We start from the raw sequence: 21,225 nt of genomic DNA on the forward strand, positions 1-21,225 counted from the left end.
ACGAGTTGGAAAATGGGTAGGATGGGAGAAAGGAAAGGCCTCTCCCGGGTAGCATTTCGCTGTGATTATCACCTGGCAGACCCAGTGGCCTTTTCTTGGGGTAGTGGGTGAGTAGTTCTGAGCAGCAAATACATACTCCTGGAGTGACAGAGGCAGTTCTGACTTCTAAGAGCCACAGATTTAACATGGTTACAGTAAGGAAGACATTTGGCATTCCTTATGAATCTTAGTCCTTTCCCCTCCAACTGCGTGCAGTGCCCTTCTCCCAGAGGAAAGCACCAAACAAGTAAATACAGAGATGATTTCATACCCATTTCCCTGGTACCAACCCTCAGGCTGAGGACCAAACATGCTGCTCCTGGATCCATCCTCCTAAGCACTCTTGCAAGTCCTGGCACACCACTGAGGCCCTTCCAGCACTCACTGACAAACAAAAGAAAGGTTAATGGTCCTTGCCAAAATTAAACTTGTCCAGTTCACTCTGTTTAAAGAACTAAAAGTGCTTGCCCCTCATCCCCACAAGCAACTGTATGTTCTACAACTGCCTTAACAAAATTAGTCTTAATGTTTGTTTATACAAAAATAAAAATATATATAAAGCTAGTATGCAGTGAATGAGTTTTCTTTTGGTTGGTAAGAACAAACTGGTAACAGTTTGTCACCTCTATCCTGACTCCTAAAAGCTGTCTACAGTTCCTGTCTCTGTTCAAGGGCACCTGAAAGAAGGCAAGTGAGGACACAACTCCGATACTTCTGTTATACTGCAAAGTGATGCACACAGCAAGCTTTCGCTTCTTTCATTGTCCTTTACTGAGGATGACAACATATTTCCCCTCCTATCACACAACTAAAAATAGAGCACTGAAAAGAAGGGAAAGTCTTTGCTTAATTTCAGCATTATATTTTTGAGAGCCTGAATACACACACAGGTGATACGCACAGCAAGGCTCATACCCTTCTAGATGGAAATGTCAGATTTTGTGGTACCTCCTTGACAACTCACCCCATACCTATAACTAATCAAGGATTTGTGGATCAAGATGAGATGAGACACTAGATTATAAAAACAAATATTAAAAGCAAGTTTTAAGTTCTCTTTTTTAAGTCTAAGGCTGTAACAGGAATATGTAAAAACAGTTACTTGTAAACACTAGTGCAAGTTAAGTCACCTGTTTGTAATAGCAAGTTTAAAAAAAATCAATTAGATCATGCATTGCAGTCTTCCAATTGTTAACCACTTCTAATCTCCCTTTTCTGAGGCTGATGACAACTGAGGTGTGGTGGGGAAATGAAAGCCCAGGACCAGAAGTCAGTTTTCAAAAGGTTAACAGTAGGTTCTTGGTTTTGCCAAACAGAACACAACAATCAGCTTGTACAGTTCTGCCCGAGAAGACAAAAATGCCATGCAGAGCAGTCCCTGTTCACACTGCATACATTCAAGAAAGAAGTTATTCCTTAGATAAAAGGCAGTGTCAGGAATTGCCCATCACCCTCTTTTCTCAGGAGGCAAAGAAAGGGAGAACTTTGCTTCTCTTTTGTGTAAGAAGCATCTCATACTACTCATCTTGAAATGTGACAAAACACTGACTATTGCAATATGAGAGCAGCTTATTCCAGTTAGGTCAGCTGAGCAGTCTTAACCCAATGTTGCAAAAAAAGTTTAAAATGTGACATAGGCCTACATTTATTTTTGAAGAAAAACCCTTCACCAATATCTCCTAAAATAAACCATTTATTGAGAAAAACCTTTTTTTTTTTTTAAATTTCATTAATCAGCCTTGTGCATAACAAATCCGAAGCTTGCCAAAAACAAATAAACAAAAACCCCAGTAAAAGTTCACAGTCAGTGCACTCAAACAGATTAAAAAACAAGGTCCATAACGCCTGATAACACTACAGCATTTTTCTGAACTTAGGGAGTTCAAAAATACTACATATTAACAATACAAGTTTTCTCAATCAAATGAGAAGGAACAAATAGGGTATGGTCCATATACAGTAGTAATGGCACTTTCACTGAAACATGCAGCTTCTTCCAACTTGCGGACGCCACGTGAGCAACACGTGCCGAGTAAAATGTACAGGAGCAGCAGAAGAAGTGACACTGTCACTTGTGCAGTCTTCGTTAAGGTCAACTTTTACACTGTCAGCACAGTCTTTATGTAAATATTACATACAGTAGTGATTCAAATCTTGTCAGAATAGAAAAGGCCAGAGATTGAGTAACTTCATTCTTCGTCTGTGCAAACCTGTGAAGGTAGTAAAAGGCAATTACTTCAGCCATCTCCCTCCTGCAGCAAGATGATAATGGATCAATTTCTTTAGCACCTTCACATCTTTGAAGTTTTTTCTTTCCTTTGTTCCACAGTAATGCATTACAGGTGTTTGTATGGGAGTACTGACATTCTCACTGTCACCGTGCATCCTTTAGGTGCCTAAAGTAGTGTCCACCTCTGATGGATGGGATCTGCTACAGCTGCACTGATGAGAGATGGGTAATGATCCCAAAAACACTGCTACTGAACTGGAACACCAAAGTGATCAACTTTATGCTTGAAAATGAGATAGAATTCAATAACCTGCTGCACTTCCTTAAAAAAAAAAAAATTAACTAATACAGCTCAATTTGTAGCTGTGAATATTTGCCTGTTCTTAAGGAAAGCATCACACTATAGTTCATGCAACAACTGCAGACTGTTACAGCGGCTGCCAGATAAACATTCAATACGACCTTACCCTTAAGTATGAACTTAAAAGAAAAGCAGCAAAAGAATGCAAGTTCTCAAGCATGTACTGGTTTCACTTTTTATAGAGGGGGGCCCTTATCTCTGAAAACCTGTGCGTTTGTACTTGAAGTTTTTGCTGCAGAGCCCTTCAGATCCAATTAGCTACCACTGAGTTGGAGCCTGACTCATCTTTTTAACACAAAGATAACGCATTCCAGAACAGTAGTGAAAGTTTATTGCACGGTGCACACCACATCCTATAGTCACATGCTTGCTGAAAACAATACATGGTTCTGGAAAGCTGCCAATCCATATTTCCTGGACAGCATCAACCTCTGCCAGCCCCTCACCATGGTACCAACCCCTGTGGCATCACTGAGAACAAAGAAGCCAACTAAAAGCTGTTCCCCATTCCCATCTGCAGTTTTTGTAGCTGAAGTCATCAAACAAACCTTGACAAAAGGATGATCAAGAAGCTGGCTGGCTGTCCACCTCATCTTTGGGTCACTTTCCAGGCAGTGGCAAAGGAAGTCTTTCCCTTCTGGGCTCACTTTGTCAGGAATAGGAGGTTTATGACCCATCCCCACTTTATACATGATCTGGAAGTTGTGCTCATATTCATGCCAAGGCCTCTGCAACAGGTAACAGCATTGCTAAGTGCAAGCTTTAGTGAGTAACTTCCTGCCCACTAGAGCATGTATTTCTGTGCTCTAGGAGATTAAAAGCCATCCCAGTCTTTGCAGACTGAAGTGTGACAAACTGCTGAGAGTAGGACCAGAATTTGCAGAAAAATTTCTGAGAACAGTTGGCATTTCATCAGTACATGAAACATGCCTACCTTGCCTGTGACCATCTCTATGACAACACAGCCCAGGCTCCAGATGTCTGCTGCACGTCCATGCCCTTCTCCTTTAGCTCTGGTGATTACTTCTGGAGCCATGTATGCTTTGAAACAACATACATGATGCCATCAGTTCATACAGCAGAAGGAACAGTATACATCAAGTGACTGACTGGGTAAACCAAATGCTTTTTAAAATACCCAATTAATTACTACTCAGGTTTTCTTGTAAGTTTTGCCATTTGCTGGTTTCTTGTTCTTCAACACTTCTCAGCACAACTGCCCTTCAGTTTGAAGAGGGGTATTGAAATGCTGCTTACATGCTTTCAGTTACTGCCATTTTCTGAAAATCGATTAAGCACTTTGTTTAGTGAAGAGTACTGTTTCAGTAAGGCTGTAGAGAAACATACAACCCCAGAAAACATGCTCCAGCATCTCTGTAGTTACAGACAAATACAACTGTAACTCTCACATTGTATCATTCACTGATTGTTTTGGCTTCAGGATGTAGAGCACAAAACTAGCTAAGGTAAAATCAAGTTTTCCTGTAACACGTGGTTCCACTCCAAACTTCTGGGAGATGTATCTTCTTTTATGCTAACTAGACAAGTACCTGCCTAGCACAAGCTTCCTTACCTGCAGTCCCCAAGGTACTGTTCACTTCTCCAGGCATTGTCTGGGTATTGTTCTTCAACTTCACTGAGCAGCCGAAGTCTCCTAGTTTAATCAGTCCAGATGAGGTAAGAAAGATGTTGGCTCCTAGGAAACACAAGGAAACACAGACACACTTGTTTAAAACAGAGCTGAATTGAGGAATGAGGGCTTCTCAATATTGCCTTGGAAGTTGCAGCAGATAATAGCTGAATTCACACTTAGAGCTTTACCTGTAAATTAAGTGTGGAATATGACAGCATTAAAGATGTTCTGGTGGGTTTGTGCTAACATCAAGTGTACTGAAAGTTGACAAATGTGTTCAAATGGGAAAAAAAAAAAGAAAGAAAAAGCAGTATGGCAGGCAAATTAAACAGTTTTCCATACAAGCTTGTTACAAGAAACTCCTCCTTCAGGAATTCCAGTGCTTCTCCTCGTGAGCATTAAACTCAGAAGATACAGCTTCCTAGCAGAGGCCATTGCTGAGTCACTCCCACTAGTATCTCTTCAGTTCTTCTGAGTCAAGACAGATGGTATCATAGTTATCAATAAAAACAGTGTGGCCAGCAGGATGAGGGAAGGCATCATCCCCCTGTACTCTGCTCTGGTGAGTCTGCATCTCAAGTGCTGTGTCCAGCTCTGGGCCCCGGTCTACAAGAAGGACCTTGAGGTGCTGGAGCAAGTCCAGAGGGCAGCAGAGCTGGTGAAGGGTCTGGAGCACGAATCCTGTGAAGAGTGCCTGAGGGAGCTGGGGGTGTTTAGCCTGGAGAAAAGAAGGCTCAGGGGTGACCTTGTTGGTCTCTACAACTGCCTGAAAGGAGGATGTGTAGCCAGGTGGGGATCTGCCTCTTCTACCAAGCGACAAGAGCAAATGGTCTCAAGCTATACCAGGGGAGGTTCAGGTTGGACATCAGGAGGAATTTCTTCACTGAAAGAGTGGTCAGGCATTGAAACAGGCTGCCCAGGGAGGTAGTGGAGTCAGCAACCTTGGAAGTGTACGAGACACAACTCGGCATGGCACTCAGTGGTTTGTCCAAGGCTGGACTCCATCTTGCGAGATCTTTCCCAACCTTAATGACCCTATGGTCACAGCTGACTTGCAAAACAGTTCAGAGCATTTTGTTATGTACACTACCAAGTGCACTTTACTTCCAGAATAATTTCTGGAGGAGTACTACCATTACAGTAAATTGCTATACTGGCAGTTTACATTAGAACTTCCCTGGCATAGTTTAAAATCTCCAAAGGGAATCTGCAAGTGGCTTCAAGTCTGTTGGTCAACACAACAATACAAAATAAACCAAGTGGTTTTGACAACCTGTGGTTTTCTTTCATTCAACATCCTGCCAAAATATTCATTTTGACAGCAACAGAAAACAGGTAAAGCAGAAGAAGCTCCTTATGTCAGGCCACATTCTGGACTCTGCAAGTATCACAATGAAAGCACAAGTAGCTTGCAAGTGTAACCTGGCAGAAACAGAGCTTCAGCTGTGATCGTTTTTGAGGAAAGATGGGTAGCATGCACAAAACAAGCTGCTCACCTATTCTAGGAGTGGGGAGATGGGGATTTCACTACATGTAGCTTCTTCCCATGTCACACAAAAGATTCATTCAAAAATGGCTCATCTCAATAGCACCTTACAAAGTTTCTCACTTTTGTTCCACCTTCAGCAGTGCAGAAATTCTTGGCTGCTCCTCCTTTGTGTTAGTCTTAGTAAATAACTTTCCCATTTACCTGGTTGGGCATCCCCAAGATATGTATAAAGAATACAAAGAATCCTCAAAAAGCTCAAGTTAAAAAAAGGCAGTGCAGGTCAATGATGCCAAAACCCTGCCCCCATTTCTCAAAGGACTCTCTGACTACTCTGATGATAGTTGATAACTATTTAGTCCAAGAGGTGTTGCATAGAGCAGCAATTAATGGGTGAGCAAAATCATTAACAGAATTAAATTCCAACCTTTAGTTACTGTAGACTTTTACGAGTCTTGAAAGAATTAACGTTTAGGGAATACAACTCCACATTGTGTGCAAAGGTTTTCCACTTCTGGCATTCAGCTGCTTGCACATCCTCCAGAATTCTTACACAGGATTCTGCAGTTTGCCATCAGTGAGGCCTGTGTTCAGTCACCCTGCAACCACAGGTGTGTGTAATGGAGTTGGGTAGACCATTCCTCAAGCTTCTTGAATGAAGGACCCAGAAAGACACAAAGCAGTACCAGAAGGCTGCTTGATGGGAGACCAAGTATGGGCAATGCAACAGGAGAGTGACAGCTTCTTCCTTTGAACTGTCAACTGCTTTTCCAATGTTTTCAAGCAGTTGCTTGTCAGATAGAAAGAAGGTGTACTTAGCCTAAACAAAGAGCTTAGGAAAAACAGTCCTTGCTAGCAAACACCTTTTCAAGGATGTTCTGGAAACCTGTGTTTCCATTCCTCAAGAAAGCAACATGAAAATTTCACATAAGGCTACAAAGTGTTTCCAACTACTACAGTGGATGGAGCCTGGCAGTGAAGTGCAACAATCTCTTCTGACACAATTTAGGCTAGTGGAATCGTTTCATTTAATACACTTCAAAACCTTCTTCCAAGGCCTTTCAAACTAGACTTTGTCCCTTTTAATAAAAAGTAATGACAATTTAGCCTAAGTATAACCATGAAAACTAAAGCAAAGTTTCAGCAAGAAGACAGAGACAGCACTTGAAGACTCATGTTGCAGACACTTTGTCAGCTTCCACTGATGTGGTATCACTGGAGCCTGTTTTGTAAACAGGCTTTTGTTCAGAAACCAAGACCAGACTGCAGAAGGAGTCTTTGAAAAGGGGAAATGAAACCTGCACAGAATCCAGCTGGATCTGTGTAAGCACAGCAGACAAGAGGTCAGTACTTTGCAGATGCCCAATGCTTTTTTACCTTTGACAGTTAACATTACTGGGAATGTAACCAAACTCCTACATATCTGCATGGTTAACAGGCAAAATAAAACCAAAGACCATGAGGAAAACAGCAGAAAAGGACCACCCCCATCTGTTCCTTCTCTTCCCTTACACCTGCACTGTCTGAAGCACCATCACTGGATGAACGTGGCAGAGGCAGGAGGTTGCCCAGTTGTGCACAGCCCTCCTGCTGTAACACCACAGGTCCTCCTGGGCACACTGTGAAGAGCCAGTGTCAAAAGCCACACTCCTGCTAGAGCAGCCAAAAACTAAAGCATTTAGATTCAAGTTTCATGCCCTGTATCTCTGCCAAATCAGCCCCCTAGTAAGAACAGTGGAAACTGCACTAGCATGATAGTCCAAAAGTTTTGGTGGAAATCCTGTGAGTCCATGGAGCAGTACAAAGAGCCCCACTGAAGGCTGTGCTGTAATTCCAGAAAAAGAGGCAGCTCAGACATTCCACAGCCAGTGCTTAAGCCATGCAGCAGCCAAGTTCATCCAAGAAACAAGCAGGCCAAATGCTACCCTTGGATGAGAAAATCAGCTTACGCATACTCTTTTTCTCATCTCTTAGAGAGCATGACACATGCCCACAGTCTCCTGTTGCAGTTTTTCAGCTCTTGCTGAATGACATTCCTTCCTTTGTGCTCATCAGGAAGACAGGATAGCAGATGTTTTGAGCTAACAACAAGGTTACAAGAAGACAATTACACAGTAGCAGTCTGATGAAGACTTTTTTGGTATAGAGCATCTCATTCACAGGTTTCTGATTTACTAAAGCTTCAGATACAATCCTTTCATTTTCTGTATTCATCCAAGCACTGTTCAGGAACATGCCCTTCTCTCCTGAAAGAGAGAAGAGAATCCACCATTCCTCTCAATTCAGGACTTGTGAGACCACGCCAAGTGCTGTGACTTGTTTTTAGGCTCTCCAGCACAAGAGAGACAATGACACACTGGAGCAAACCCAGGACAGTGGGTTTTGAACATCAAGATGTTCAGAGGGCTGGTGCACCCAACCTACAAGGAAAGGCTACGAGATGGGTTTGCTCAGCTTGAAGAAGGGATCCTCGTGGGAGAGTGTGTGTGCACAGGATTTATTGCTGCTTTCAGATGTGGAATGGGAGGATAGCAAGACTGCAGAAACAGACTTTTCCCTCAAAGCCACACTGTGAAATGGTCATGCAGCAATGGACACAACAGCAACCTTTGCAGATTCCAGGGAGCTATCAGGAAAAAGCTTTTCACAGTGGGGATAGGTCAGTCATTGGAACAAGGCCTCTCCATCCCTGGACATGCAGATGTATCTCACCTCAACAATGTCCTGAGCAATCTGACCTAACCTGACATTGGATCTGATATTAAGGCTGGCCCTGTTTAGGACAGAGGGCTCAAAGATGTCCACAGGTTCCCTCCAGCATTAAACATTCCATCACTCTGCATCACTGACCAGAACAGCTTCCTTACGAAAAGTGAAGTAATTCCTAACCAAGGAAACTGGGTTTAGCCACAGGAGTTAAAATTCAATACCCAGAATAGAGATTAAGAGACTATCACCTGCTACAGACCAGCACCACCTGCTTTTCACAATGTTGCAGACTAAGCAAAAGCAGTGCAGCCAAATGTAACAACCAGCCAACACAACCCTCCATCTACCCTCACCACCACAGATTGAAAAACGTTTTTGGCAGCTGCATCTTGCTTTGTCTTTTACCCACATAGAGCTGGATGCCATAATAGCATCTGAAAGACAACGATGGCACAAGGGGACGCTGCTAACCAAAAGTCTGTTTATGAGCACAAGGTACTTGCAGACACCAAGTAGAGGTATCTTGCAGGATACAGATAAACAATCATTATAAGAATTGCTTATCTGCTGCTAAAAGAAATAGATCCACAGTGATGTTTACCAAACTGGCCATGCGAGATCTTGTGTGATCTGACAGTGAGATTTTCATAGGAAAGCAGTTTTAACAGTCTGCATGTCATTCATCCCAATCAAAAAAATAAGAGTACCACTCTACACAAGAGACAAAATTAAAATTAAAATTAAAGTGTTCTTTACTGCTGTTAGCCTTAAAATTTTGGGATGCAATGTCAGCATAAAAGAAGCCAGTGAGCAAAAGACTTCCAATGCATCCAGTAACCTTTATAAAAATACCCTCTGTGGTCTGTCTTTATAGTCTGCCATGGAGTTACAGGAAGGTCTATACACAGATGTGCCTGCAATAACCCTCTGTTACTCTCAAGAAACACTCCAACATTTGACATAAGGAACCTATTGCGACAAAAATGCTCTCAGGTACCACAACACTTCAGTTCTGTTAAACAACTTTTCTCACTCCATGTGTTTCCCTGAAGAGCAGAAGATCTATTTGGAAACATATCCAGATATCATCAATGACATTGAGCAGCACAAAAGAAATCCCTGTAAGCCAGACTTGGAATTTGATCACAACAAGCTTCCAGGAGAGCATAATCCAGCTAAGCAGAACCTGGACAAGGAATGATCAAGAAAAGGGCAAGGAGGGAACTGTGAAAAGCACAAAGGAAAATCCACAACTGGAGAGAAACCTTTGGTGAGGAAGGAGAACCAGAAAAGGTAAGATTGCTGGGGAATGGGAGTTGAGGGAAAGTGTTTTCTAGAAAAAAAAAAAAAAAAGCCAAAACTAACTCAAGAGTGGCCTACCTGGGTGGAAGGCCTCTGGATCGTAGATAGTTCTTTTCCCAAATGAGAAGCACGAGGCCAAAGGACCAAGAGCAACTGGGAACCTCCTACACTGCTGCGGTGATTCAAAACCCTGTGAGCAAGAGGGACATAGAAACCCAGCATCGTTGGGTTGCACTGCCTTGTCACAAAATGAGCATTCACAGGGCACATTGTGCGCATTGCTTCCCCTACCTTCACCTAAGCTTCCTGCCTTCGGAGAGCCAAATATGCCAGACTAAAAAAAACCAAGATAACCGGACATGGAGGATGTTGTTGGAAGGCGCAGAAAAAATAAAATGAACCTGAAATGAGGACTGACACTGGGTATCTTAAATGCCAAGCCCAACCCCCCTTTGGTTACTGTAGTTTCAGTCTGCTAATTATGTACGCAAATGCTGACAGCCAGGCACGAGAAGATAAATGTATGGGAAAAAAACACTAGATGAAGGGATATCCTGAAATCACTCAAGTTCTTTTAACAACAGTTTTGTTACTAAGTTTATTCAGCCATTCATCTGAAATTCCAAAACTCTTTGGGAAAATGGAATCACGAGAAAAAGTTCTGATGCACAACTCTAGCATTGTACACTGCCTGTCAGCTCCAGAAAATATCACTTATTTGCACAGACAAGAAGGAAAACAGCATTACATAACTCAGTACATTAGTACTAAAAATGCAAGGACTAATAACTGAGTTTAGCTAAATCCCCAATAATCTTAACGACCTCTAAAAATATATATATAAATCATGGGCAAAATTTATGAGTTTGAAATGACAACTGAAAATGTTTTTTACAATCCACGCTTAAAAGAAAAAGCATGAAACTAGCCAATAACTTGTAAACTGAAAAGTTAGTGGAAGGCTTTATACAAATAATGGCTGCACAGATAATGCACACTAAATATGCAAATACATCCCCCCCATCCTTCCCACTGCTCTCATCTACCACACTGAAACAACAACATTACCTTTTTGGTTAACATTACCTTTAATGTCTCGATGAACAATACCATGTTCATGTAGTACATTAATAGCAATCGTGATCTGCTTTGAGTACAGCCTAATGACATGCTCCTGAAGGCCCAGTTTTGATACCTCCTCCAGAGTGCCCTCATCACAGTACTCCATGAAGATGTACATTTCTTCCTGTTTTGGGAACCAAACCAGATTTCATTTGGCATATTTTTATTTTAAACACTGAATTAAGATAAACTTTTTGATCATGAAATAAATAATGAAAGTATCACCATGAAATACTGAATAAATCATCTCTTCAGAACTCTATTCTCTCTAGCATGCTGCAACCTAACATATTCTATTGCACAGCTATGGAAACTCTCTGCTGCATGCCTATCTGCATCACTTGTACATAATTGCTACTATTCAGCAGTATAAAAATACAGTAATAAAATTTGGCATCAACCAAAAGACACTCTGGAAACTGTGCAGGTGTATTACACAGAAATTTATAGACATTATTTCCTTATTTAGAGAAGGTGGGGGGGAGAAAAGGGCACAAAATTATGGTTTTGGCTTGCTTTTTATCCCTTCTCTCTGTCTCAGTTCCTGCAGCAATCATGTGCTGATTGCTTAGAATGGGCAAGTTTTTTGTTCTTCATTGTGGCTTGAACAAGCATGCCAACTCTAACTCACTTCAATGAAAAGCTGTTTCTGCTCCCACTCTGTCTCCAAGCCCAGTTGATTTCAGACAGACTGAATTAATGTAAAAAGATGGCAAAGACACCAAGCTCTTAGAAACTAGTCTGAGAAACCAATGACCCAGTGGCACAGACACCCAAATTTGTGTCTCCAAATAGAGAACTGCATAAAGCAGCCTGTGTTCCCTTCTAAACCAGCAATGGGTCACCAAAACAACTTATCCCCTATTGACCAAATCAGTCAAATCCAAGCAGCAATTGCCAGCAAGACATCAGGACTTGAGACTCACAAGTGGGAAAAGCATGTGAAAAGCAGAGAGTAATTAAAAGTTGGGTATCTCAGCACACAACTCTGGAATCCAACTCCGTAGAAAAATACATTTCAATAGTTCTGCTGCTCAAGCAAGCTAGCCAAATTCCAATACTTGTCTGGCATCAAGACTTAAATGCCAGCACAAGATTTTTCCAGGAATCAACATGATACAATACAAGTACAGCCTTTGCTGCTAATAGGGATGAGTTTTAGCCTGTCTAGTCTTTATCTACATACAGAAGTTGCCATACCATGTATGATACAACTTGCTTTTAGACCAGTTCAACAGAGTAGCAGCATACAATAGCTCCAGGATTATTCACTCTATTAACTTATTTTAAGTCTTCTCTGTTTATGTACCAGTTCCAAAAAAGTCTCTCCAAACTATGTTTCAGAGACTTCAATATCCAGAGGAAAAAAGACACACTGCTATTACAGAGATAACCACACAAGATTAGCTAGAATGTTCTCATGTAAAAACGTCCAACAGTGCAAAGCATCTTAAAATTTTTTCTTTGCTTTATAAAAAAGCCCCCATAATTTATGTCTTCTTACCCTGTGGAGCTCCACACCAAAATAACGAACCAGATTAGGGTGTTTGATGCCTTCAAAAATCTTCAGTTCATCAGCTGTTTCCTTGATAGTTTTGTGATCATTAGGTTGAAATCTTATCTGCAAGAAACATTTGTCATTATTTTGCTGCTATTTCAAATTAATAAGGAACAAAAAAAGCAAACAACCCATCCTAAACTCAAACACAACAAAAAGCTGTTGTTGTTGTTGTTGCTCAATAGCACCGTCACACAGAAAGCCCCAAAATGCCCCTCTCCATCCCCAGACTGAAACAAACAAAGCACACTAAGCTATTTCTGGAAAATTACCTACAACTATGATGATTTATATACCTTATAAGAGCAAAATTTTATTACTTAAACGTGTCAATAAACTCATTTGCACATATATATCTCTTCTGTGCTTGCCTTCTAGCTTAAGTGTGGTAGACAGACACAATACAAGAGAATCTGAAAGTAAGGTCAGAGAGAGCTATCATTCAACAAAGACTTTTTGCCAGGTACTTCATCACCAGAGAGTCTAAGGGATCTCTTTGAGGGGTTTATTCACTGAGAACGGGGCAGCTGCAAGGAAAAGGTGTGGCATGGAACAAATACAATCAAAGATCTTGATGGAAGAAACAGGTTTTCATTACTTCTCCTACAATATGGTATGATGGACTGTTCAATGAGGAAAAACATTATCAGGTGCTCTGAGAAACTGATTTACAGCTTCTAACCACGCAAAGATAAGCAAAATGAATAGTAAGTTATGGAAGATGCTACTTTTAACATATTGTAAGGAATCAGAAGCTTCATTAATTGAGTGCAGAACAACTGCTACAGAAATAAATGCACATATATTGCCTTCAGTTGCTAGGATGTTATGATTGTTACGTTATGGGCAACAGTTCCAGGATGCAGTTTGTATTCAAGCAGTGGCAAAAAAAAAATATATAAAGATTACAAAAAGATGAAAAATTATATTCAAGTATGTTACATATTCCCTAATGCATAGTTGCATACTATGTATTTGTAGTAAAGCTTGTCCACTATAATTTGAAGTTATTTTAGTGAAACCGTGGTTGAGGTAATACAGTGTAAAAAAATCCTGGTGCAAGGGCAGAGGAATGCAGTGTTCTTAACCAGTTAAAAAAAAAAAAAAAAGAAACAATAAAACTATCTTCTCCCAAGTTATTCTTAAAAAATCCAAAAAAGCCTTTTATATGGATGTTGCAAACAGTTTTCATTCAAACCTAGTGAAACAAAGATCTGTCAAACAAAATCTATTTATGAGTTTACTTCAGCTTCCCCTAAAGAGCACACACATGCTAATCCGTAAACAGCATCTGCATCTAGAAATCAACTTTGAATTACAGAAACAGAGTGCAACTGTTGGCAGGGGGGAAATGTTATTTCATCAGGAGAAAGAAAACCACAACAGCAACAAAATCTCAAGTGTTGGCATTAGTCAGTGACTAAGTATGGTACAAGAAGTTAAGCACAAGCCCAGTCTTGGTTTCCTACACCTTGGAGATCACATTCATATTTTTTTTTTGTGTGTGTGTGTGTGTGTGTGTGTGCACGTATAAGAACTGGCTCATAAAATGTAACTGCTGCAATAACCAATGGCTGTCACAGTAACTGCTGTGACAGTTAATGGTTGCAGCTGTCTAAAGATGTAGAAATGCATTAAAACTAAACAATAATTTAAAATAAAAACAACCACAAGGTGTTGTAGGGGAAACAGATCTCTACACCTACACAGCTTTACTTACTTCTATCCTGAAAACTAGATTTTCTGTACCCACCAAGTTAGTCAGCAGTTTTGTGACTCAACCTAGCTCACACTATAGGAGAAGCTGAAAAACATCTGATGTCACACTTCCTATCTTTTGCTCTAAGGAACGAAGAAAAAATAATAAAGTGTGAGAGGAAACACCGCAAAGTAAAATATAAATTTGTGTACAGTCTTCACTAATCTTTCAAAATTATTTAAAATCTCTTAATGGAAGTTCACATATATTAAGCATCCATTTAAATTCACAATCATCCTATGAGATCAGTAAAATTATTTTATTATCCATTTTACATTAATTTAAATTTTAAGTTATGAACTGAAAGACACTTGAGGAAAAAGTGCTAACAGCAGCTGTGGCTATATGAAGAAACAATTTGTCTTCCCACCCTCTCCCCATTAGCTAACAGCAGTGTGCAGAAACCTTCAGTGCCCCCTACATCACCCACATTTGGTTTAGGAAAAACACAAGGGCAGTAGTGATTCTTGTATTCACAGTACTCACTTCTTTCATAGCCATCAGCTCTCCAGTGTCAACACTGATACAGGTATAGACCTTTCCATACTGGCCTTCACCTGCAAAGTTGGAGTAAGAAAAATTCAGTATACTACCTTCAATAAGAAACAGGTACATCAGGTGCAATGAGGAAACATCACTGCTCTTTACCCTCCTTTTAATTTAAAACTCCAAGTAGCTTTTAACTGTAACAATACCACATTCATAGCCCTGAATTCAAGCTGAATAAAAATAAAAACATTATCAGCTGACCTGAAAGAAAACTTCTCAAAAACAAAGATTTTCCCCCAAAATCCCAAACCAGAGACTAAAATATGATCATATGGGGAAAACAATAAGATTGGTGAATTAAATGCCAGAGTTCCAACTCATTTCCATTCATATTTCTGGTTCTTCCAAATGTAGAACTTGAACATTATATAGTGTTAAGCACGTGCAGGTAGCACGAGACCATACCTAAGTAACTGTCCTAACCAAATCCTTCTCCTTGTTTCCTGTTACTTGACCAGTGAAAACTTCAGTGACCCTCTACATTAAGAAAATCCTAGGCACAATAATTTAGTATTAATAGTTTAATATTTTGATTTCAGTAAAGCTGACAATCCCTATGCAGAGATCCAAGATTTTTGAAGTCTTTGATTTCCTTCACAAATACTAAGTTTGGTATTTTAGCTAGATAAATGAAAGTGTAAAGAACATACCAATTTTGTTTCCTCTCTGCCACTTGAAAGTCACTTTTCTCAAACCTACATGCATGACATTATCGTAAGATTTCGGTGTGTCACAAACTTGGCCAATGATGTTCTTCCTTCTCATCTCTCTGTATCTCCTTTCTTCAAACAACTGCACAGACTTTTGAACAGCTTCCATTGGGGCTTGCTTGGAAGCAGTGTCTAAAAAGAGTGATGAACAATTTCCTTGATTAAGAAATATTCACCGTTATATTTTGTTATCTTCTGGTATCACGTGAAGTAACCAGAGTTAAAAGAAAACTATTTTGTGAGTCTAATGAAGATGTAGGAAAATAATAAGACATTTTAACAATCACTTATGAAACTATCACTTAGGAATCACATACGAAACAAAGGTAAAATGAGAACAGTGGTACTTCTCTAATCATATCTTACTTGATTCAAGAAAATCACATCTATGAAATGCAACACACTTGTTGCATTTGACCTGTAACTAATCTCTGATAGTGGAAATATGTTAGGGTCATAAAAGTACTAAGGAAAGAAGGACAGGTAAGGTTTTGTTCTTCAGAAATATGAGAGGTTTCTTGAAAGACCCATGGCATCTGTTATTTCAAAGATGTGGAGTTATTAGAAAGTCCAGCTCACAAGTCTTATAATGGAACAGCATCCCAGTGAATGAGACCAGAGAGATCTCAGGGCAGTGTTAGTTCATCCCCTCCTAGTAAAGCACAAAAATTATACTCCTGTCACTGTAGACACCAGTAGCCTAACCTGTTCCTGGCAATCTCCAAAGGATGGAGATGATACTCCCAAAACTATATATTCTACTTCCCTACCCATAATTACCCATAACTTCCTCTATACTAAACGTACCTCGCTGTAGTTTTAAACAAAAATATTTGTCTTATTCACAGTGGACAGTAAAACCAGTTCCCATTACAGCAATCTTCTAGAAATTGTCAAGTTTATCCTCATTCTTCTTTTTCAATTTAAACAAACTCAAATTCCTTCAGTATTTATGTTCTGACTTCCTGATTTCAAAACAAGAGTTTGTAATTCCTCCTGTGTTCTGTGTAAGACACATAAGGAGACCAACTTCCAATGTGACAGAAATGTTTTTCTCAGGTTTCACAAGGTTCTTCCCTCACACTCATGTTTCCCACAATACATGCAAGCAAGCTTCATGTACGGATCTGTACAGTACAGGAGTGTCTGAAGTTATGAACTTACTTTCAGTTTCATGCAAATCAGTAGGGAGACAGAGAGGAAGGGGCCCCACAACAGCCTTAAATTTAGGGAACAGTGTGTGGGATCACACACTATTAGACACCCAAGAGAAGAAAATCCCACACTGGGGACAGACCTTGGGAAGGGAGGAAGTGCTTCCTATGGTCTGTAATTGGGCACTGAATAGAGACAGCGAACTTCTACAATTTCTACATAGTAACAAATGAACTCAACTCTGTAGAACACTGCTAGTACCTTTCAGAAACTGAAAAGAATTAACTTTTATAAAGTTTAATTACGCCTACCTCAAAAAGTACACCTTGTGATTCTCTTAGCAATATCCCATACCCGTAATCAGGGTTTTATTTTTTCTCCTTCTTATGTATAAAGCTGTGAAAACCTCTTCACAATCCACAATAAAATCCAACCTTCCAGGACAGCACTGGTCTAACAGACATTACCTTATAGTGACTCCTGAACACCTACCTTTGGTCTGGTTGATTAAAGTTCTGAGCTCCCAGCTCCGCCGGGATGAAACACTGGAATCTCCTTTTGGATACAACGGCTCTAGAGAAATAACAGTGTGAGCACAAAAGTAGCTTTATCTCATATTAAGGATTATGCCACTATTTTCAGTAGAAGCAGATATCTTATATATAAGACTAATACACCCTACATGTATAGTAGTATATGCTCTTGAAATCAAAATCAACTCATCTTTAGAAAACAAATTATAAAATAGTATTTAATTTATATAGAAACAGAGATGTCCTTCCACAACCTAAGAAAGCACTTCAAGCCAGGGCACACAGAATCAAACATGCAAGATATCTGCAGGAAAAAAAATTTTCTAAGGTCTCTTAGAATGAGATTTGTCACCTAAGCCACCTTCTTATTCACATATATACAAAAAAAAAATGGAATAAGCATGAGGCAGAAAGTATTTTTAACATTTGCCTAAAACTAACAAAGATGAAAAACACCTCCCACACCTTTTAATATAGATTTTTAAGGCATTTCTCGCTATGGAATCCAGTGAGGATGACCACAATATCAACTCTATTTTGGTTCATATTTTGTACTTCCTTTTAATTTGCACAATCAATCTTCCAAGATAACTGTTGTAATAAATACCACATATACAGGGGCTGGGGAAACCTGAAGGAGAAGCCCTGATCAGGGCATCAAGTCACACACCCTGTCCTTTCATCCAGGATTCGAACAACAGCAAGTATTTGTAATACGGATACTGCAGGGATAAAGAACTGGACAGAAAACACTTGACTTTCCTGCTAGATCCAGTTCATACTTCATTAACAGTGTTCCGAAATTTACTATCAAATGGGGTATATAATTCAGAAATTGCATTACTAATTTAATTTTGAACACTGGAACTTAGTAAAGCACCAGGAAATCCCTTCAGATACAATTCAGAAACAGTATGAATGGCAAGAGAATAGTGGATATATCCAAGAACAAAAGGACTTCCTGTGACCATATAAGCCAACAACAAAAACTTTAAGATATCTGAATGCGATGAGGTGAAAAAAATTTTGGAAAGGATGAGAACCGGGAACAGAGAGAAATATGTTAATGACATAAAGCATTTGCACATCCAGGTCACAATTTGTTACTGTGACAATCACCTTCTCGCTCTTCAGTGGGGCTGGAGTGACGACTAAGGGATCTGAACTGCAACTCAGCTGCTATTGAAGCAAGTCGATCATTTTCAGGGACACTGGAACCCCTGTTAAAAAGAGCCATCATACTAATTAACTTGTCATTTGCATTTAATTAGTGCAATGCTAATTTAACTGCAAATTTTCAGAGACAGAACCTCTGAAACCTAGGATATGAACCATGAAAGCCACATGAAAGAAAAAATGATGCCGAAAGGTAATAAGAAAATATTATCTATGCTCTTTTTCCCTCAAATGAAGATTTTTAGATGATTTTAGTTATGCTGCTCCATGAAAAAGCCCTAAGCTTCCAAAGCATAAACTGCTTCAAACTGTTTCTTTCCCATAGCAACAGAATCCATTTTCACAATTTGTAACCTACTACTAAGACAGCTGCTACAGGGTGCAGCTTGTGCCAGGGTTGGATATATAAGAAGTGATTCAGCTGGGTAGATAATGTGAGCCACATCACCAGATGAAAGGTAGTAACTGAATTCATATGTGCCTAGTGCACTGCAAATACAGTCATAGTCCATAGTCATTTAAGTCAGAACTAGTGGAAAGAAACATGAGCTGGTTGACAGGAAGGACACTGTTAAATGACAGCAGCCTGATCACTTAGAGGCCCCACTTCTTCCAGACAGCACAGAGTGGGATCAGATGCCCCAGAGTAAGAGCCAGATGAACAAGAAAGCTGAACAGAAAGGAAAATAATATTAAGAGAAACAAGACTTAAATTCTTCAGGCACCTTCCTCCAGTCCCAGACAACAACTAGGCCACTCATTTTAAAGTTGTAAATTCCTTGTGGAATTCTTTTTACCCTTTTGGAAATGGCTCCCCTTCAATTTTTAGAGTTTGATGGGGAAGAATTGTGACTGATGTCTCCTTTAGTATAATGCTTCAGAGGCATAAGATAAATGTTACTGAAAAGCTAAATCCTTCACTGAAAGCTAGCAACTACAAAAAGATGAAAGATACATCACAAGGTTTACACAGGCATATGAGAGGACTACCAGTCCTATAGTTGTTTCTAAATTGTATCTGAGTATTAACTAGAAATAGTTTAAAAAACCAAACACAAAAAAACCCTACCACTACAACCTTGAGAACAGAAGCAAAAAACCACACACAACCTACTCCCATGCAAATGTTCTCCATACAATGTCTGTTTTGCACCTCCTACTATTGCCCAACGAGATTTTACAAGTTTGAGCAGGAACTGAAACTAAACTAGTGAAAATCCTCATTATTCTTCAGGAAGTTGAGGTTTTAATGAGCAAGAAAGCTAAGGTGGTTCTCAGCACATAGACAGCCACAATTCCTGCTGCACGAAATGCTTAAAAACAAGCAAAGCTACACCACCTCTAAAACAAGGCAGCAGCTGAACAGGCCTAAGCACCATAGCTTTGAATGCAGGTACCTAAATCCCATTTCAGGCCCATCTTAGGCACCCACACCTTTTACTGATCTAGAAAATCTATGTGCATATTATTAGGCAAAAATTATAGCAAAAGAGAAGAATGCTTGATCATTTTTGGTTTCAATCCTGGATAAATGACAAAATTATGAATAATAACCACAGTTAGTTCAAAAATTGACCATCTATAAAGTTTATAAACATATACCTAGCATAAATGTGTAAATATCAGAAACCTCGATGTAAACAACCAGGTATTTGTGCTTTGGATTTTAATTTCTAGTTATACTATACTGGGTTTTTTTCATTTGATTATTGTTGTTGTTGTTGTTAAGAAAAGCTTCACTAGAACTATGGTGGCATTTGTGCACTATGCACTGCCTAGTACAATTGATTTACCAAGTTCCTACAGCCAACTTTTCATAGATATTTAATGCTTATAATCACGTCTTAAATGTCTAAAGAGTTTCTGGAAAGTGTACAAAGTTTCTGTCTTCATGCTGTTCCAGCACTGGAATTCACACTTTGCCAAACCACAAAACATTTCATTGATCCAAAATATTCTGTTTCTCTTTTGGAGCACAAATAAACAAAATTCGTAATTAAGACTGCAATGCATCAAAGTCTGCAACTTTCTTTTAACTATACTAAACCAAAAAAAAATTGTAGAAAACTATTACACTATAATTTTTTGCTTTCCTCAATAAACAAAATCCCTGAAAAGAACCCAGCAGCCTTCAAAACTGTCTCTGCTTTCATAATTCTTTTCTTCAAACTACTCCTAGATCATACAGGGTATTAAGCACTACTTAAAAATTCAGACGGTGCATTAAAAAAACAAGATCATGTGAAATTTTATGAACAACCATCAGAAAAATGGTTTCAGAAAAAAAGCTGAGAATTCAAAGAAAAATTCAAGTCTTAACAATATACACTAATTATCCATCCCACTGTCAGCTTAACAAGCTGCCATAACCTCTCAGTGAAAATTCTCTAGAATGTTACTTACTTGAAAGGACTACTCAAATGCTTTAGACTACTGCCTACTCTTTTTCATGAGGGGGCTTAAAATAGAGGCATGAAGGATAAATAGCTCTGATGAGTCACAACCGAAAATTATTTATCACAAAACAATTTATAATGAAATTATATCCAAGTTTGCTTTGGTCACAATCAACATATTGTTCCTTCACAACCTCTTTTTTTTCTCCACCAGCTGTGTGATGTAGCCAGATATATGTATCCATTCACATGAATTTCTATCCCAAAGAACTTTCAGTACTCTGCAGTAGAAATAAGAATCCGAAAAGCTATTTTTAAACCCTAAGGTAACACCACTGTCTTAAAAGCAGGCTTCTCACAGTCAGGGGTGCAGGGGAAACCAAAAAGGTAAAATAAAGCTGGAAGTTATGTCAGTGGTCTGACTGTAATGTGGGAAGAATACCAAGTCTGAAATTATAACAGCCAAATCAAAGGTCAAAAAGCAAGAAAGATACTAACATAGGTCTG

General features: G+C 39.4%; 1 protein-coding gene across 1 annotated transcript in view; it reads right to left on the reverse strand.

The window, feature by feature from the left end:
• Positions 1 to 1,778: 1,778 nt before the first annotated feature.
• The window catches only part of MAP3K4 (mitogen-activated protein kinase kinase kinase 4), a 64,166-nt gene continuing 44,719 nt past the window's right edge, over positions 1,779 to 21,225 (reverse strand). Inside the window, exons 18-27 of the mRNA XM_062490230.1 lie at positions 18,266 to 18,366; positions 17,106 to 17,186; positions 15,399 to 15,590; positions 14,686 to 14,756; positions 12,387 to 12,503; positions 10,847 to 11,006; positions 4,204 to 4,326; positions 3,565 to 3,671; positions 3,179 to 3,358; positions 1,779 to 2,249 (exon numbers count right to left, since the gene is read on the reverse strand). Coding sequence (XP_062346214.1) covers positions 2,229 to 2,249; positions 3,179 to 3,358; positions 3,565 to 3,671; positions 4,204 to 4,326; positions 10,847 to 11,006; positions 12,387 to 12,503; positions 14,686 to 14,756; positions 15,399 to 15,590; positions 17,106 to 17,186; positions 18,266 to 18,366 — 1,153 coding nt within the window. The 3' untranslated portion in view covers positions 1,779 to 2,228. The remainder of the gene's footprint in view (positions 2,250 to 3,178; positions 3,359 to 3,564; positions 3,672 to 4,203; positions 4,327 to 10,846; positions 11,007 to 12,386; positions 12,504 to 14,685; positions 14,757 to 15,398; positions 15,591 to 17,105; positions 17,187 to 18,265; positions 18,367 to 21,225) is intronic.

Source organism: Cinclus cinclus, chromosome 3, assembly GCF_963662255.1.
Source record: "Cinclus cinclus chromosome 3, bCinCin1.1, whole genome shotgun sequence".
Taxonomy (NCBI): domain Eukaryota; kingdom Metazoa; phylum Chordata; class Aves; order Passeriformes; family Cinclidae; genus Cinclus; species Cinclus cinclus.